We start from the raw sequence: 17,989 nt of genomic DNA, 5'->3' as shown, positions 1-17,989 counted from the left end.
CTCCTTTCCTAATTTTGAACCAGTCCGTTGTTCCATGTCTGATTCTAACTGTTGCTTCTTGACTCACATACAAGTTTCTCAGGAGATAGGTAAGGTAGTCTGGTACTCACATCTCTTGAAGAATTTTCCAGTTTGTTATGATCCACACTGGCAAAGGCTTTAGTGTAGTCAAAGAAGCAGAAGTAGTTGTTTTTATGGAACTCCCTTGCTTTCTCCATGATCCAACAAATGTTGTCAATTTGATCTCTGGTTCCTCTGCCTCTTCTAGAACCAACTTGTACATCTGGAAGTTCTCAGTTAATGTACTGCTGAAGCCTTGCTTGAAGGATTTTGAGCATAACCTTGTTAGCAAGTGAAGTGAGCCCAACTGTATAGTAGTTTGAACATTCTTTAGCATTTCCCTTCTTTGGGATTGAAATGAAAACTGACCTTTTCCAGTCCTGTGGCCACTGCTAAGGTGGCCATATGGAGTGTAGCTGACATACTGAGTGCTGACATATTGCGTGTAGCACTTTAACAGCATCACATTATCTTTTAGGATTTGAGATAGCTCAGCTGGAATTCCATCGCCTCTACTAGCTTTGTTTATAGTAATTCTTCCTAAGGCCCACTTGACCTCGCACTCCATGATGTCTGGCTCTAGGTGAGTGACCAAAACATCTTGGTCATTAAGATTTTTTGTGTAGTTCTTCTATGTATTCTTGCCACTTCTTTTAATCTCTTCTGCTTCTGATAGATTGTTATCGTTTCTGTCCTTTATCATGTCCATCCTTGCATGGAATTTTCCCTTGGTATCTCCAGTTTTCTTGAAGAGATCTTTAGTCTTTCCCATTCTATTGTTTCCCCCTATTTCTTTGCTTTGTTTGTTTAAGAAGGCCTTCTTTTCTCTTCCTGCTAGTCTCTGGGACATTGCATTCAGTTGAAAATACCTTTCCCTTTGCTCCTGGCCTTTTGCTTCTCGTCTCCCCTCAGTTATTTATAAAGCCTCCTCAGACAACCACTTTGCCTTCTTGCATTCCTTTTTCTTTGGGATGGTTTTGGTTATTGCCTCCTGTACAGTGTTACAAACCCCCACCCGTAGTTCTTCAGACACTCTGTCTATCAGATCTAGTTCCTGGAATGTATTCATCATCTTCACTGTATAATCATAAGCGCTTTGATTTGGGTCATACCTTAATGGCCTAGTGGTTTCCCCTACTTTCTTCACATTACCAGTAGGGGGAAGGAAGGGGGAATCTAGAGACAGGGGACAGAGAAGTACAAACTACGAGGTGTGAGCCAGCTTCAAGTATGTATTGCACAACACAGGAAATACCCAATATTTTATAATAACTGTAAGTGGAAAGTAACCTTTAAAAATGTGATAAAATTTCACATCCTTTTATAATATATATGCTCTAGAAAGTGGGCGCAGAGGAAACATACTTCAACATAATAAAGGCCATATATGAGAAAGCCACAGCTAACACCATTTTCAATGGTGAAAAGCTGAAAGGCAACAAAGACACCCACTCTCACCACTTTTCTTCAATGTAGTTTTGGAAGTTCTAGCCACAGCAATCAGAGAAGAAAAACAAATAAAATGAATCCATGTTGGAAGGAAGAAATAAAACTATTTGCAAATAACATGATACTACACAGAAAATCCTAAAGACACCACCAGAAAACCACTAGTGCTCATCAATGAATTCAGTACAGCTGCAAGATACTAAATTAACATATAAAAATCAGTTGCATTTCTATACACTAACAATGAGCTATTAGAAAGAGAAATTAAGGGACCAATCTCATTTATCATGACATAAAAAGGAATAAAACACTTAGGAATAAAACCTACCTAAGGTGGCAAAAGATCTGTACTCCAAAAATTATAAGACACAAATTGGAGACAACACAAACAAATGCAAATGCATGCCATGTTCTTGGATTGGAAGAATCAATATTGTTAAAATGACCATACTACCAAGGCAATCTACAGATTCAATGCAATCCCTATCAAATCACCAACAGCATTTTTCACAGAACTAGAATGAATAATTTTAAAATTTGTATTGAAACACAAAAGACCCCAAATAGCAAAAACAATATTGATAAAGAAGAATGAAGTTGGAGGAATCATGCTAACTTGAGACTACACTACAAAGCTACAGTCATCAATATAGTATGAAACTGGCATAAAAACAGACACACAGACCAATGGAACAGGTTGGAAAGCCCAGAAATAAACCCAGACACTCATGGGGAAAAGATAGTCTCTTGAATAAGTGGTGCTGGGAAAACCTGGAAAACTGGATGGCTACATGTAAAGGAATGTAATTAGAACACTCTAACACCATATACAAAAATAAACTCAAAATGTATTAAAAACCTAAATATAAGACCAGATACCATAAAACTCCTAGAAGAAAACATGGGCAGAACACTCTGACATAAATTGCAGCAATACTTTTTTTTGAATCAATCTTCTCTAATAATGGAAATAAAGGCAAAAATAAACAAATGGGACCCAATTAAACTCAAAAGCTTTTGCACAGCAACAGAAATCATAAACAAAATGAAAAGACAATGTACAGAATGGGAGAAAGTATCTGTAATGGGATCAACAAGGGCTCATACAGTTCAATACAAAAAAAAAAGCAGAAGACCTAAAAAGACCTTAATGGCCATCTGTATGTTCATTTTTAGATTTATTTACAACAAGCACATGAAAAGGTGCTCAACATCACTAATTATTAGAGGAACACAAATCAAAACTACAGTGAGGCAATACTTCACACCAGTCAGAATGGCTGTTATCAAAAATTCTACAAATAATAAATGCTAGAGAGGGTGTGGAGAAAAAATAATCCTCCTACACTGTTGGTAGCAATATAAATTGCAACCACTCTGGAGAATAGTATAGAGGTTCCTTAAAAACCAAAATTGGAGGTACCATATGATCCAGCATTCCTACTCCTGGGCACGTATCTGGAAAAGATGAAAAATTCTAATTCAAAAACGTACATGCACACCGATGTTCACGGCAGCACTATTTACAACAGAAAAAACATGGAAGCAACCTAAATGTCCATCGACAGATTAATCGATAAAGAAGATGCAGCATATATACAATGGAATACTACTCAGCCACTAAAAAGAATGATAATAGCATTTGCAGCAAAATGGATGCACCTAGCGATTTTCATACTAAGTGCCATAAGTCAGAGAAAGACAAGCATTATAGATTACTTATATGTAGAATCTAATAAATGATGCAAGTGAACTTGTTTAAAAAACAGAAATAGACTCAGAGATACAGAGAACAAACTTGGTCACCAAAGTGGAAATGGGAAGACTAAAAAATTAGGAGTATGGGATTAATCAGATACATATTACTATGTATATGATTTAACAACAAGGGAACTATATTCAATATCTAGTAATAACCTATAATGGCAAAGAATTTGAAACAGATGTGTATATATACATATATATACACACATACATATGCATGGGCTTCCCAGGTGGTTCAGTGGTACAGAATCTGCCTGTAATCCAAAAGACGTGAGTTCCATCCTTAGGTTGGGAAGATCCCCTGGAGGAGGGCATAGCAACGCACTCCAGTATTTTTGGCTGGAAAATCCCACGGATGGAGGAGCCTGGCAGGCTATAGTTCATAGGTTTGCAAAGAGTCAGACTCTACTGAAGCAACTTAGCACGCATGGATGCACATAGACACATATATACATATACAGAGAAATGGATAACTAAATCACTTTGCTGTATACCTGAAACTAATAGAACACTGTAAATCATCTTTACTTCAATTTTTTAATTATATAAAAATTTTAATTAAAAATTTAAAAAATAAAATACAAAAAATAAAGTAGAATAAAACCTGCCTCATTAAATTATTTTCTGAGGCAACAGCTTAGATATTTGGAGATTTTAATAAAGGATTTTATAGTTATAACCTTGGTTTTACCATCAGACCATAATTTCCTGAAAGTGCCCTAGAATAATTTTTGCTCATAAGTCATTCCTTAATTTCAGCATTACTTGCCATGGGGGAAGGCTGAGAATCCTTAAAAACAGTAAGTTCTACCTCCTTTTTGTATTATTAACAGCATTTCCTTTTGCATTTCTCTCTCCTCTCACATTTTTCTATAAGCAGCAGTAAGAAACCAGAGAGCCCCCCTAACACTCTGTCAGAAAGTCTCCTTAAAAAGACCACCCATTTCATAAGTTATTTTTAATATCCTACATGGCTGCTAAACTTTACACCATCACACAACAAGGGTTCCTTCTTCCACTAATTTCCAATAACATTTACCTCATTTTCCTGCAAACATTCATTTGACAGTTTCTTCAAGGCTCTTCAAGCTCTTATCTACACTCCAAGAAAGCTGTTCCAGCTTCTGCCCTCTTCAGAGAGGTGCCTGAATGTCCTCAAACATGGCAATTGGTTTCCCCAGGAGTGAGTGATATAAGAGTGAGAGCAAAGAGGAAGCCACAGTGCATTTAATGACCTGGTCTCAAAAGTCTAACACTGTCACCTCACCACATTGTATCTGTGAGAATCACTAAGTAGAGTCCATACTTAAGAGCAGCAGAGTTGGCTCTGCATTTGGAAGACAGGAGTGTCAAACCGTTTGAGCACATATTTTATAACTACCACAGCCTGGACTGCAACTTATCACTTTACCCCTCCCCATATATTGCTGGTCATACAGTAAATACTTGGTGTTTTAGCCATTAATTAGATCTTTCAAGACCCATATGTATCAGTTGAGATTTCAGGGAAACAAAATTACTAGCATATACACAGAGATGGATATTTATTTTAAGGAATTGGTACATGCAATTGTGAGAATGACAAGTCCAAAATCCATAGGGAAAGCTAGCAGACTGGAAACTCAAGCAAAGTTGATACTGTAGTTTTGAGTGTGAAATCTCTAAGCAAACCAGAAGGCTGGAAACTTGGGATTTCTATATTACAGTCTTGAGGCAGAATTTCTTATTCTTTGGGAAACTTCAGTCTTTGCTTTTCATGTCTTCAGATAATTGGATGAGGTCTACCTACATTATCAAGGGTAATCTCCTATACTTAAAAGTCAAGTGACTATAAATATTAGTCACATCTACAAAATACCTTTACAGTAACATCGAGACTAATGTTTGACTAAACAATTGGGCACTACAACCTAACCAAAAGAAATATAATAATCACATATCTGAAATGTCAGTTTCCTCTATGAAGTCTACAGTAAGATGTGATTCATTTATTCAATTCAATCAAGAGGCATATAAGTACTTTATGCAAAGAACAATGCTAAGAATTAAGATCAAAGACAAAGTCACAGATTTTGTTTTTATGGGGTTCACAGTGTAGAGACGATATTAATATCACCACTACCATCCATAACAAACAGCACCTTGCTATGATCTCCCTGGCCATTACCATATCACTAATATTTATTGATCATTCTCTATGTGCCATGTTACTATAGTAACCATTTACAAGCATTCATTAATCCACAAAAAACATGCTATCTCCAAGGTATAGCAGTCTCGTTTACTCAGGCAGTCTGTGACAGTGCCAAGATTTAAGCCCAAATGTGACTTGAATTCTTGCTATAGTGATGGGTTCAGAAAGATGCCCTAAAACCCAGATAGATTGTCTATGCTAAGAATTATGAGGAGGAGTGCATTGTGTCCTGCCAGGACAATGAACTACTGATTATAGAGTGTTTTGTTTACTCACATTTAAATACAATAACTGATGTGATTGAATTTACATCTGCTATTCTGCTGTTCAATTTATATATGTGCCATATCTTTTTTTCTATTCTTTCTAGTGGTCATCCAACAAACCTGTAAGGGTTCTACTCTACTGATTATCTGTGTGTGGGCTGGGGAAAGGCCCTCCAAGATACAGCAGGTCTCTAGTTCCCTCAGCTTTCCCTGTTTGTTGGACTCCCACTGTCTCCCCCAAATATGCATAGTTTCAGCCAGCAAGGAATGAGTGGAAAGCTCGCTTCTGCCTTTTGACTGCACCCTCATTTCCAGTCAACTTTCTGGCAGGTGTGCAGCTTGCTAATTGGAACTGCAATCAGCCTAGCAAAGCTGTAGGTTTCCTCATGTGCTTCCAACTGAATAGTCTGCATTAAGCTGGTAAAGCCACGATATGTACCCCCATGATTGTGACACCAATTCCAATGTGTGGGTTTTCTAGCACCATCAAGATGTCACTATCACAAGTCTCTGTAACACCATTTGGGTGTTCTGCAATTTAACCCAGTTCTGACTATCTGGAGATGGCATCAGATCCCATAGGTTAAGGGCTCAGTTCCACAAGACTGCTCCCATCTGACTTCAGTTGCTAATCACAAGTCTTAGGTTGTCACCCATAAGCTACAAGTAAGAGGCTTTCACAACCCTCTCTGCGGGTTCCATCAATTTGCTACAGCAGCTCATAGAACTCAAGAAATATTTTACTTCCTGTTTCCCAGTTTATATAAAAGGATATAATGACATGCAGATGGAAGAGATGTACAGAGCAAAATACACAGAAGTCTATGTGCCCTCACCCTCTGTGCTACTTTCCCAGTACCTCCAAGTGTTCACAATGTGGAAGCTCTCCAAACCGCATCGTTTTGGGTATTATAATCACTTCATTACACAGGCTTGGTTGATAAAATCACTGGCCGTTGGTGATTGAACTCAATCTCTAGCCCCTCTCTTCTTCAGAGATGTGGCTGAAAGTTCCAATGTGGTTGGTTTCCCTGGCATCTAGTTCCCATCCTTAGGTTCCCAACTAGCTCTCCAAAAATCTCATTAACCTAACTCTTAAACACAGGAAATTCCAAGGGCTTTATGAGTTCTGTGCTAGGAATGGGGTAAGAAGACCAAATACATGTTCCTTACTACAAATTACAGTATCACTGCCCCAAAGTCATTCTGACCTCTCTGCTTGCGAACTGCTGACTTTTGCACCCTGCCACATGCTTGGTGAAGCTACACTCCTCACTGGCCATGCAGGGTATGACAGCAGCCTATGCTGGATGACCACATACTTCTGCCATTTTTACCAAAACTCTTAGTAGTTATTCAAGCAAAGATACTTCTTAATTTGTCCTAATTGCTGATCACTTTCCAGTGCCCTGAAACTGTTGTTTGTGACAATTTTGTCCAGTTTTATACTTGTGTGGTGAGAGTAACTGATAAACTCTTTGCACCACCATCACCAGAAGTCTCAGTTTTTATATTGTTAAAAACAAGACAAGAGGCCCAAATTGGAGTTGCTTACACTAAGCCCCATGTCATCAAACAGATTAAAATTAATTACAGTTTCTGTTCTTCCAGAAATAGAATTTTAAAGCAATTCATCCGGAATAGCCTAATTAGCTAAAGGAAGCAAATCTTGTAACACCCAGCACACTTTTTAGCCTAGTATGATTTCCTTGTTCTATACCCTTCTGAATATAAAAGTATTTCACTTTGTGCAGCTCCTTGGAGCTTCTATCTGCTAGATTAGATGCTGCCTAAATCAAATCAATTGTTGCTCAAATAAACTAAAAATTTTTAATATGCCCCAATTTATCTTTTAATATATATATAGATTTTTTTGCCTTAGTAATCCAACCTTTTCTGATATATGAAAAGGTAACTCAAATTCAATAAAGTAAATACCTGTTATTGGTCCATATTATGTTTATATTGTGAAATTTAGTACAAAACAGCATTTTAAATTACTTTAAAAAAAGCTAATTTTAAAATTGGATTTTTCCTTTCAAGTTTCTAGAAAGGTCCTGCAACATGCTTTAAAGTCTTTTTTGGCTAAAGAACATGGAAAATATATCAAAGGAGGTATATTTTAATACATTTGCTAGTGAACTGTTAAAATTTCAACAAGCTGAAATTTGCTATTTCCTGCTGCTGCTGCTAAGTCACTTCAGTTGTGTCCGACTCTGTGTGACCCCATAGACGGCAGCCCACCAGGTTCCCCCGTCCCTGGGATTCTCCAGGCAAGAACACCGGAGTAGGTTGCCATTTCCTTCTCCAAAGCATGAAAGTGAAAAGTGAAAGTAAAGTCGCTCAGTCGTGTCTGACTCTTAGCGACCCCATGGACTGCAGCCTACCAGGCTCCTCCATCCATGGGATTTTCCAGGCAAGTACTGGAAGTGGGTGCCATTGCCTTCTCCTATAGAGCGCCAAAGAATTGATGCTTTTGAACTGTGGTGCTGGAGAAGACTCTTGAGAGTCCCTTGGACTGCAAGGAGATCCAACCAGTCCATCCTAAAGGAGATCAGTCCTGGGTGTTCATTGGAAGGACTGATGCTAAAGCTGAAACTCCAATACTTTGGCCACCTCATGCGAAGAGTTGACTCATTGGAAAAGACTCTGATGCTGGGAGGGATTGGGGGCAGGAGGAGAAGAGGACAACAGAGGATGAGATGGCTGGATGGCATCACCGACTAGATGGACGTGAGTTTGAGTGAACTCCGGGAGTTGGTGATGGACAGGGAGGCCTCGTGTGTTGGAATTCATGGGGTCGCAAAGAGTTGGACACGACTGAGCAACTGAACTGAACTGAACTGAGGATAGAATATATCAAAACCTAGACCTACAGGAAATATTACTTAATTTACCATACTGACTCATATATCATGCTAATTTCCTTACTTTTATAAAGTTAGCAAAAAAAAATTATCCCAAAAACTTCACCTAGACAACTTTTACTTTTTTTTTCTTTGAAACAGCAGGGGCTGCACTCAGTCTCTCTTAACAGAAAGTATTTTCAGGAATAAAAATATGATTAAATCATCCAGTGAATATTGAAAAGGTTGTTAGGAAAAGATGAGAGTTGGCTATCACCTAATGCAGTTTTCACTTTTAGGTGTATGAATATCTATTTCCATTATATGAACATATAATAATTATTCTATATAAACTCCTGCAACTCAACAGACATGAATTTGAACAAACTCTGGGAGCCGGTGAAAGACAGGGAAGCTTGGTCCATGGGGTTGCAAACAGTTGGACACAGCTGAGCAAATAAACAACAAAAACCTCCTACTAATGGACATTTAAATTATTTCCATTTTTCATTATCATGAATAATGCTACAAATGAACATTCCTAAGAAGGTTCTTAGTATGTCAGACAGAATATATCTCAAAGACATATACCTAGAAGACCAGTGCTATGAGAATCTTTGCCTTTACTAGATAATTCTGAATTATGGTTGTTCCACTTCACACAGCATACAAACATACACATATCCACTTTTCCACACTTTTGGTATTTGTCAGATTTATTAAATTTTACCAATCTTATAGCTATAAAAACGAAATCATCTGTTTAAATTTGAACTTTAAATGCTAATGGGATTATGTACCTTTTCAAATGTTTATTGGTCACTTTTTTTTGAGAGAAAAATAAAGAGAGAGAATAAAAATAGAGACAAGGAGACAGATAGGGCCAGTGGGGAGGGGAGATAAGGAGAAGAGGAGAGAAATCTGAAGAATGTAAGGTAAAATAATACTTGTTAATTTTGAAAAGTAGATGCATGCATTCTGGTAAATTATTTTTATTTAGGTTTCAATACGTTTACAATAACATCATAAATTCATAGGGCTCCCCCAGTGGCTCAGAGGTAAAGAATCCATCTACAATGCAGGAGTCTCAGGAGAAGCAGGTTCAATCCCTGGGACGGGAAGATACCCTGGAGGAGCACATGGAAGCCCACTCTGGTGGTCTTGTCTGGAGAATCCCATGGACAGAGGAGCCTGGTAGGCTATAGTTCATAGCATCGCAAAGAGTAGGACATGACTGAAGTGACTTAGCATAGATTCATAACACAATTGTGCTTTAAACAGAATTAAACTTTAAATTAGTTCTTCACATTTCAGGTACTAACGGCTATGTGGTAGTTTTGGCAATGATCCTGCATGATAATTTGATTCAGAAAATAGTAAGCACTTACTCGAAGGCCAGAAATCCTCCTCATGGTAACCTGGCGGTTTGAATCATGGTGTCCAGAAATTTGATTTGGACCCGGGAACATGAAATCTCGTGTATTCTCATCATATGTAGACAATGTTTCACCCACTACAAGAAAGATATCCTATGATTCAAATTATAACAAAATATGCTATTTAGAAACAGTATCATCAAGTACAAATATATAATGCCTGATGCCTTAAAGAAATACCTGCTTCAGGGTCATGCTTTTAATTTTTTTCTATAAAAGGAAAAAAATTAAAATAAAGTTATGTTAAATGAATTAACACATTTCCTTATAGGAGATGTCATACATACTACAGATTCTCTCTCCCCTTTTGTAGAAAGGGGATATTCATGTAAATTTTTTATGTACCTATGAATTCCTAGGGAAAAAAAAAAAACATTTTAAACATATAAAACTGACATAATATTTACACATCAAAAACTTAATTACCATCTCCACAATTTATTTTGCTATCTTCCATTCCTTTCTACCTGCCATTGTAAGACATTAGACTACATGTTGAAAAATATATATACATTTTTTAGAATTTGTGGTTACCAGAATTAGGTATATATGTGACACTCAAAAATGTTAGATTACTAGCTTTCAACAAAATATAGCCTCCTGTGACTCACATAAAATAAGGACTTAAGATAGAGTCTTCTATAATCATAGAAATCAATAATATAAATATAACTATCCTTCAGGTTTTAACTGTACCTACCACAGGGATCTATACTGCTTAGGTACAGTTTTAATTCCCCGACATTTCTAATAACAGCCAATACCCCAAAACAAAGATAATGAACTACTTTATCAGTAAAAGCATACTGTTTTAGAAAAATCACAAGAACTTTTAAGATGTTAATTTTTATGAATGTCACAAAATATGCTAGGATGATATCAGGTTTTTTTCACTTTCAATCATGATTATTTATTCAATTTTAGAACAACGTGTTCACATATAATTTATGTCAATCTTTCCGTATATATTATTTTGGCCTACTGACATTTCACACAGAGTGGACCAATGCTAGAAACTCAACATTGCTCTTAAGGTGGCAAGAAGTGGAAAAGATGACATTTTTAAAAAGCATTTCATTAAAATGGGTTCACATGTCAATTACCTTATCAAAATACAATACAGTACCTGGTGGAACTAGCTGAATCAACTCAAACAATGCTGTATCATCTGAAAGTTTAAAGAAAAATTTCCTTAAATAAACAAATTTATAATAAACAATAACTACTTTAACCACAGAAGTACATAAAAGCCAAAGTAATTTTCAGTAGACTACACATATGTTTATATCTTAGTATGAAAGTGAAAGTGAAGTCGCTCAGTCATGTCCGACTCTTTGTGACCCCTTGGACTGTAGCCCACCAGGCTCCTCCATTCACGGGATTCTCCAGGCAAGAATACTGGAGTGGGTTGTCATTTCCTTCTCCAATATCTTAGTATACTGTGTGTATTTTTGGTTGCTCTTTATCATATAGATTTATTAATCTGTAGTAGAAATTGATCTTTTCTAGGTTTTTTCCTGATTTTAAGGCCTTAATTTTTTAGAGTACTTTTATTTAGGTTTACAACAAAATTGAGACAGAGGCACACAGATTGCCTCTATATACCCTTTGCCCCTAAACATGCACAGCCTCCCCCACTATCATTCACAGGAACGGCACATTTTTTAAACAAGCATGAACCTACACCGATACGTCATAAATGCCCAAAGGCTGTAGTGAAACTTAAGTTCACTCTTAGTGATGTACACTCTGTGGGTTTCAGTTCAGTTCAGTTCAGTCGCTCAGTCGTGTCCAACTCTTTGCAACCCCATGAATTGCAGCACGCCAGGCCTCCCTGTCCATCACCATCTCCCGGAGTTCACTCAAACTCACGTCCATCAAGTTGGTGATGCCATCCAGCCATCTCATCCTGTCGTCCCCTTCTCCTCTTGCCCCCAATCTCTCCCAGCATCAGAGTCTTTTCCAATGACTCAACTCTTTGTATGAGGTGGCCAAAGTACTGGAGTTTCAGCTTCAGCATCATTCCTTCCAAACAACACCCAGGACTGATCTCCTTCAGAATGGACTGGTTGGATCTCCTTGCAATCCAAGGGACTCTCAAGAGTCTTCTCCAACACCACAGTTCAAAAGCATCAATTCTTCAGCGCTCAGCCTTCTTCACAGTCCAACTCGCATCCATACATGACTACTGGAAAAACCATAGCCTTGACTAGATGGACCTTTTTTGGCAAAGTAATGTCTCTGCTTTTGAATATGCTATCTAGGTTGGTCATAACTTTCCTTCCAAGAAGTAAGCATCTTTTAATTTCATGGCTGCAGTCATCACCTGCAGTGATTTTGGAGCCCAAAAAAATAAAGTCTGACAGTGTTTCCACTGTTTCCCCATCTATTTCCCACAAAGTGATGGGACCAGATGCCATGATCTTCGTTTTCTGAATGTTGAGCTTTAAGCCAACTTTTTCACTCTCCTCTTTCACTTTCATCAAGAGGCTTTTTAGTTCCTCTTCACTTTCTGCCATAAGGATGGTGTCATCTGCATATGACAAATGTAATAATGACATTGCGTGTTAGTTGTTCAGTCATGTCCGACTCTTTGCGACCCCATGGACTGTAGCCCATGAGGCTTCTTTGTCCACGGAATTCTCTAGGCAAGAGTATTGGAGTGGAATGCCATTCCCTTCTCCAGAGGAACTTCCCAACCCAGTGATCAAACCGTGGTCTCCTGAATTGCAGGCAGATTCTTTACCGTTTGAGCTACAGGGAAGTCCTAATAATGACATTATCCATCATTATAATACCATACAGAGTATTTTTCACTGCCCTGTTCCTCTGCTCTCTGGTTATTTACCTCTCTCCCCTCCACAATCCACCACCACCACAATCACTGATCTTTTCGTTGTCTCTACAAAGTTTTATCTTTTCCAGAATGACATGTACTTGAAAACACACAGTATGTAGCCTTTCAGATTGGCTTCTTTCACTTAGGAATACGCATTTAAGGTTTCCTATGTGTTGTTAGAAGGAAATGACAGTTGACTCCAGTACTATTGCCTGGAAAATCCCATGGACAGAGGAGCCTGGTAGGCTACAGTCCATGGGGTCACAAAGAGTCGGACACGACTGAGTGACTTCACTTCACTTTCACTTTATGTGTTGTTAAGAATTGATGCTTTTGAACTGTGGTGTTGGAGAAGACTCTTGAGAGTCCCTTGGACTGCAAGGAGATCCAACCAGTCCATTCTGAAGGAGATCAGCCCTGGGATTTCTTTGGAAGGAATGATGCTAAAGCTGAAACTCTAGTACTTTGGCCTCATGCGAAGAGTTGACTCATTGGAAAAGACTCTGATGCTGGGAGGAATTGGGGGCAAGAGGAGAAGGGGACGACAGAGGATGAGATGGCTGGATGGCATCACTGACTTCATGGACGTGGGTCTCAGTGAACTCCGGGAGTTGGTGATGGATAGGGAGGCCTGGCGTGCTGCGATTCATGGGGTTGCAAAGAGTCGGACACGACTGAGCGACTGATCTGATCTGATCTGATGGCTTGATAGCTCATTTCTTTTTATTGCTGAACCATTGTCTGGATATTCCACAGTTTACTCCTTCACCTATTGAAAGACATCAACTGCTTTCAAGTTTTGGCAATTATGAATAAAGCTGTATAAATATCCATGTGCACAGACTTTTGTGTAGACATAAATTTTCATTTCTTTGCATAAAAAACAAGGAGCAGTATTGCCCAATCATATGGAAAGGATGCGCTAGCTTTTGGAAAAAATCCACCAAACTGTCTTCCAAAGTGTCTGCACCATTCTGCATTCTCACCAGCAATAAGTGAGAGTTCTTGTTGCTCTGTATCCTCGCTAGCATTTCATGTTGTCACTGTTCCAGATTTTGGCAATTCTAAGGAATGTACAGCAATTTCATTGTTTTAATTTGCATTTCTCTAGTGATATGTGAAGTATCTTTTCACGTGCTTGTTTGCCACCTGTATATCTTTGGTGAGGTATCAATTAAGGCTTTTGACCCATTTTTTAATTAGGTTGTTTGTTTTCTTATCATTGAATTTTAAGCATTATTGGCATATTTTAGATAATAGTCCTTTATCGGGTGTGTCTTTTGCAAATATCTTCATCCAGTCTGTGGCTGGTCTTCTAATTCTCTTTATTTTTCCCTTCACAGAGCAGAAGTTTTTAACTTATCAGTTTCAGCTTATCAATTATTTCTTCCATAGTTTCATTCAAAAACAACTATGGTGTCTTTCGTGTTGTCTCTAAAAACATATCACCATGCCCAAGATCATCTAGATTTCTCTCCTGTGCTAACATCTAGGAGTTTTATAGTTTTGCATTTTCCAGTTAGGTCTATGATCCATTGGTGGTGGTGGTTTAGTTGCTAAATTGTGTCAGACTCTTGTGACCCCATGGACTGTACCCCACCAGGTTCCTCTATCCATGGAATTTTCCAGGCAAGAATATTGGAGTGGGTTCCCATTTCATCCTCCAGGGGATCTTCCCAACTCAAGGATCAAACCTGTATCTACTGTATTGCAGGCAGTCTCCTGCATTGCAAATGGATTCTTAACCAATTGATTCATGAGGGAAGCTGATAGAATATACATTTAAGAGTATATATTTCCCTCTAAGTACTACTACAGCTGCATCCCACAACTTTTGTTCTATAATATTTTTATAATTCAATACAAAACATTTTCTAGTTTCTTATATGCTTTCCTCTTTACCCAGGTGTTCCTGAGAAATAAATTTAATTTCCAAACACAAGGCAATATTCTAGTTGTCTTTCTGTTACTGCTTTCTAAGCTAAAATTTAACTGTACAGTGTGATCAGAAAACATGATTATGGTTTCAATGCTTTGAAATTTGAGACTGAATTTGTGGCTTAAAATATGATCAAATGAAATAATTTTGTAGTTGGAAGGTGTTGATTAGCATTTTATATATGTCCATGCAAAAACATAGTAATCCTTTTGTCCTAATCTTCTATATCCTTATTGATTTTATGGTTGTTCTATAACTACTGAGAAAGGGGTGTTAAATCTCCCATTGCAGTTGGTAACAGTTGGTCTTTATATCTCATTTACTTTGAGGCTATACTATTAGATCTGTTCAAACTGGAAACTATTGTCTTCCTAGTTAAGTTTTATCAATATGACATGAGCCTCTTGAACATTTTTTTCCCAAGGATTATATCTAAGTCTTAAAAACTACTTGATTAGGTTTTTTAAATCCAGTCTGACAATGTTTATCTTTTAATTGGAAGTTAATCCACTTACATTTAATGAGAATTACTTCTGAATCTACATCTACCTCTATCTACTTTGTCCTGCTTTGAATTTATTAAAAAGAATTATTCCAAATTATTCCAAAACCCCAAATGTTTGGAATTTTTATGCTCAAATTGTGTTTTTTAAGCAGTTACCCTTGAAAATATTACATGTATCCTTTTATCAAAGTTTAATGTTAACACCTTATAAAAATACCTTTTTCATTACGCCTGATAGGTTGCTGTTAGTTTAACTCTGCGTATTTTTTAACTTTCATAATTACCTTTTTAAGCAGTCAATGCTCATTATATTTATTCATACAAAATGACTTTCATTTTTCTACTATCATTTTTGCATCTATGATCTTCATTTTCCTTCTGCCTGAAATATATTCTCTAGAATTTCCTTCGGTAAGCTGACTGGTAGCACACACTTTCAACTGTGTGTCTAAAGGTCTGTTGTACAATCACTCTTACAAAATATTTTTTGTTTAGTGTAGGATTTGTGGTCAGTTGTTTTCTTTCAGGCCATTACAGATATCCCACTCTCATACAGCTTCCACTATTGCTGCTGAAAAGTTATCAAACTAACTAACGTGACTTTGAGGGACTTCTGAGATGTTTCATATTTGGTTTTCTGTAGTCACCATAACTTTCTACATGTGTGTTTCTTTTAATATTGACATCAAATCAGAGGATAAGTAAGTCTAACAAATTCCAAAAAAATATATGATCCATTAGGAGTTTTAATTTTTGTGAAAGGTATATGGTTTGTATCTAGATTCATTCTTTTTTGAATGTGTATGTCCAGTTGCTCTAGCACCATTTACTGAAGAATCTATAAATACGTTTGTTCTACAGTATTGTCTTTGCTCCTCTGTTAAAGATCAGTTGACTATATTTACAGAGGCATATTTCTGTTCTTCTCATATATTTTTATAAATATAAATTAAGTTTACTTCTTAAACAGAGTGATGGGCACAGCTGGGTATATTATACAACTCCTTAGACTTTTAATATGTCTGAAATACTTTATAATAAATTTATAAAAATAAGAACAAAATATAAATTACATCCTTCCTCCCTTCTAAGAACCCATGAATGAGACAAATCTTTTTCTTCCTTTAAATTCTGTTACTTTCAACCAAGGGAAATCTCAGTCATTTAACTCAATAACTATATGCCCAATTTAGTTAGAATATAGAAGAAATAGTTAGCATATAGAAGAAATAGTAACTATTCCTTGTTACTCATAAATTGGGGCTGTAATAAGGAAAAAAATAACTGATACAGTGCTTTTCCTCAATGATCTGACATTGTGTTGAAAAGACAAACATTAAATAAAATAAAGAAACAAACATTTATAAACTACAACTACAACAGAGGCATTCAGGTAGTGCTGTAAGAGTATTATAACAAGATAATCCAGTCAGGGAGTCAGCAAAGTCTGAAGAAGAGAAGATCTCTTTAGAACTTAACCCATAGCATGAATAACTGTAAAGCAGGAGTTAGGAAAGTGAAAGAAAAGAAAGAAGTGGCTCAGTCGTGTCTGACTCTTTGTGACCCCATGGACTGCAGCCTACCAGGCTCCTCCGTCCATGGGATTCTCCAGGCAAGAACACTGGAGTGGGTTGCCCTTTCCTTCTCCAATGCATGAAAGTGAAAAGTGAAAGTGAAGTCGCTCAGTCGTGTCCGACCCTCAGCGACCCCATGGACTGCAGCCTTGCAGGCTCCTCTGTCCATGGGATTTTCCAGGCAAGAGTACTGGAGTGGGGTGCCATTGCCTTCTCCGAGAAGATAAGTATACAAATTACAAATCTGAAACTCAGTATAAGAAATAAATACAGATAAGTAAGCCTGGTATTTGAGGCTGCTTCTCTTTTTGTGTATCTGACGGTTCTGACAGAGGTAGCTAACAGGATAAGAAGCAGAGTATAACTTTTTATAAGCTCATGAAGTAGAGTTACAAAAACTGGACTATCATGACCTTGGGAAGAGATGAGAAGGGAGGTCCACAGGTAAGAGACAACGGCTGTGAAGTAGCTAGGCCTTAGGACTCAATCTTGAAAAGATAAACCATAAGAGTAAACTAAAAATAGATAACCCATGCTATATACTGAATGTCTGCATCCCCTCAAAATGCATATGTTGAAATTCTATCCACCGACCCCCCTACCCCGCCCAAGTGTGATATTTAGAGTTAGGGCCTTTATGAGGTTATTAGGGCTAAGGCTTCATTAATGGGATTAGTGCCCATTAGTGCCACTGGTGACCAAAAGACCCCAGAGAATGTCCTTACCCTTTCTGCCACATGAGGAAACAGAGAGAAGATGGTCATCTATGAACAGAAAGGGGACCCTCACCAAATCTGCTGACTCCTTGACCTGGGATTTTCCAGCTTCCAAAACTATGAAAAATTAACTTCTATTATTTATAAGCTACCCAGTCTATGGTATTTTGCTGTACCAGCCCAGCAGTCCAGTCTTAGTCCAGTCAACTAAGAATTTAGGCTTAAATCTGAATCATCCCAAATCTTGTCTGAATTAAGTTGGTCTAGAATTCCAAGTGCCCTTTAGAAATCTTCTAAAACAATCATAAACCTTGTCTGAAGGAAAATATCTTCACAAAAGGTTTTTAATAATTTCTAAAATTTTTATATACAAAATCTGACATTTAATGAAAATCAACCAG

General features: G+C 37.4%; 1 protein-coding gene across 2 annotated transcripts in view; it reads right to left on the bottom strand.

Moving 5' to 3' along the window:
- Nucleotides 1-17,989, bottom strand: part of SPATA6 (spermatogenesis associated 6) — a 171,405-nt gene that overhangs the window by 91,027 nt on the left and 62,389 nt on the right. For both annotated transcript variants that reach the window (XM_027537325.1, XM_027537324.1), the window contains exons 4-5: nucleotides 11,142-11,183; nucleotides 9,968-10,092 (exon numbers count right to left, since the gene is read on the bottom strand). In XM_027537325.1, coding sequence (XP_027393126.1) covers nucleotides 9,968-10,092; nucleotides 11,142-11,183 — 167 coding nt within the window. The remainder of the gene's footprint in view (nucleotides 1-9,967; nucleotides 10,093-11,141; nucleotides 11,184-17,989) is intronic.

Source organism: Bos indicus x Bos taurus, chromosome 3 (genome assembly GCF_003369695.1).
Source record: "Bos indicus x Bos taurus breed Angus x Brahman F1 hybrid chromosome 3, Bos_hybrid_MaternalHap_v2.0, whole genome shotgun sequence".
NCBI classification, from domain to species: domain Eukaryota; kingdom Metazoa; phylum Chordata; class Mammalia; order Artiodactyla; family Bovidae; genus Bos; species Bos indicus x Bos taurus.
Note: the sequence above shows the minus strand (reverse complement) of the source record. Positions and strands in the feature narration are given on the sequence as shown.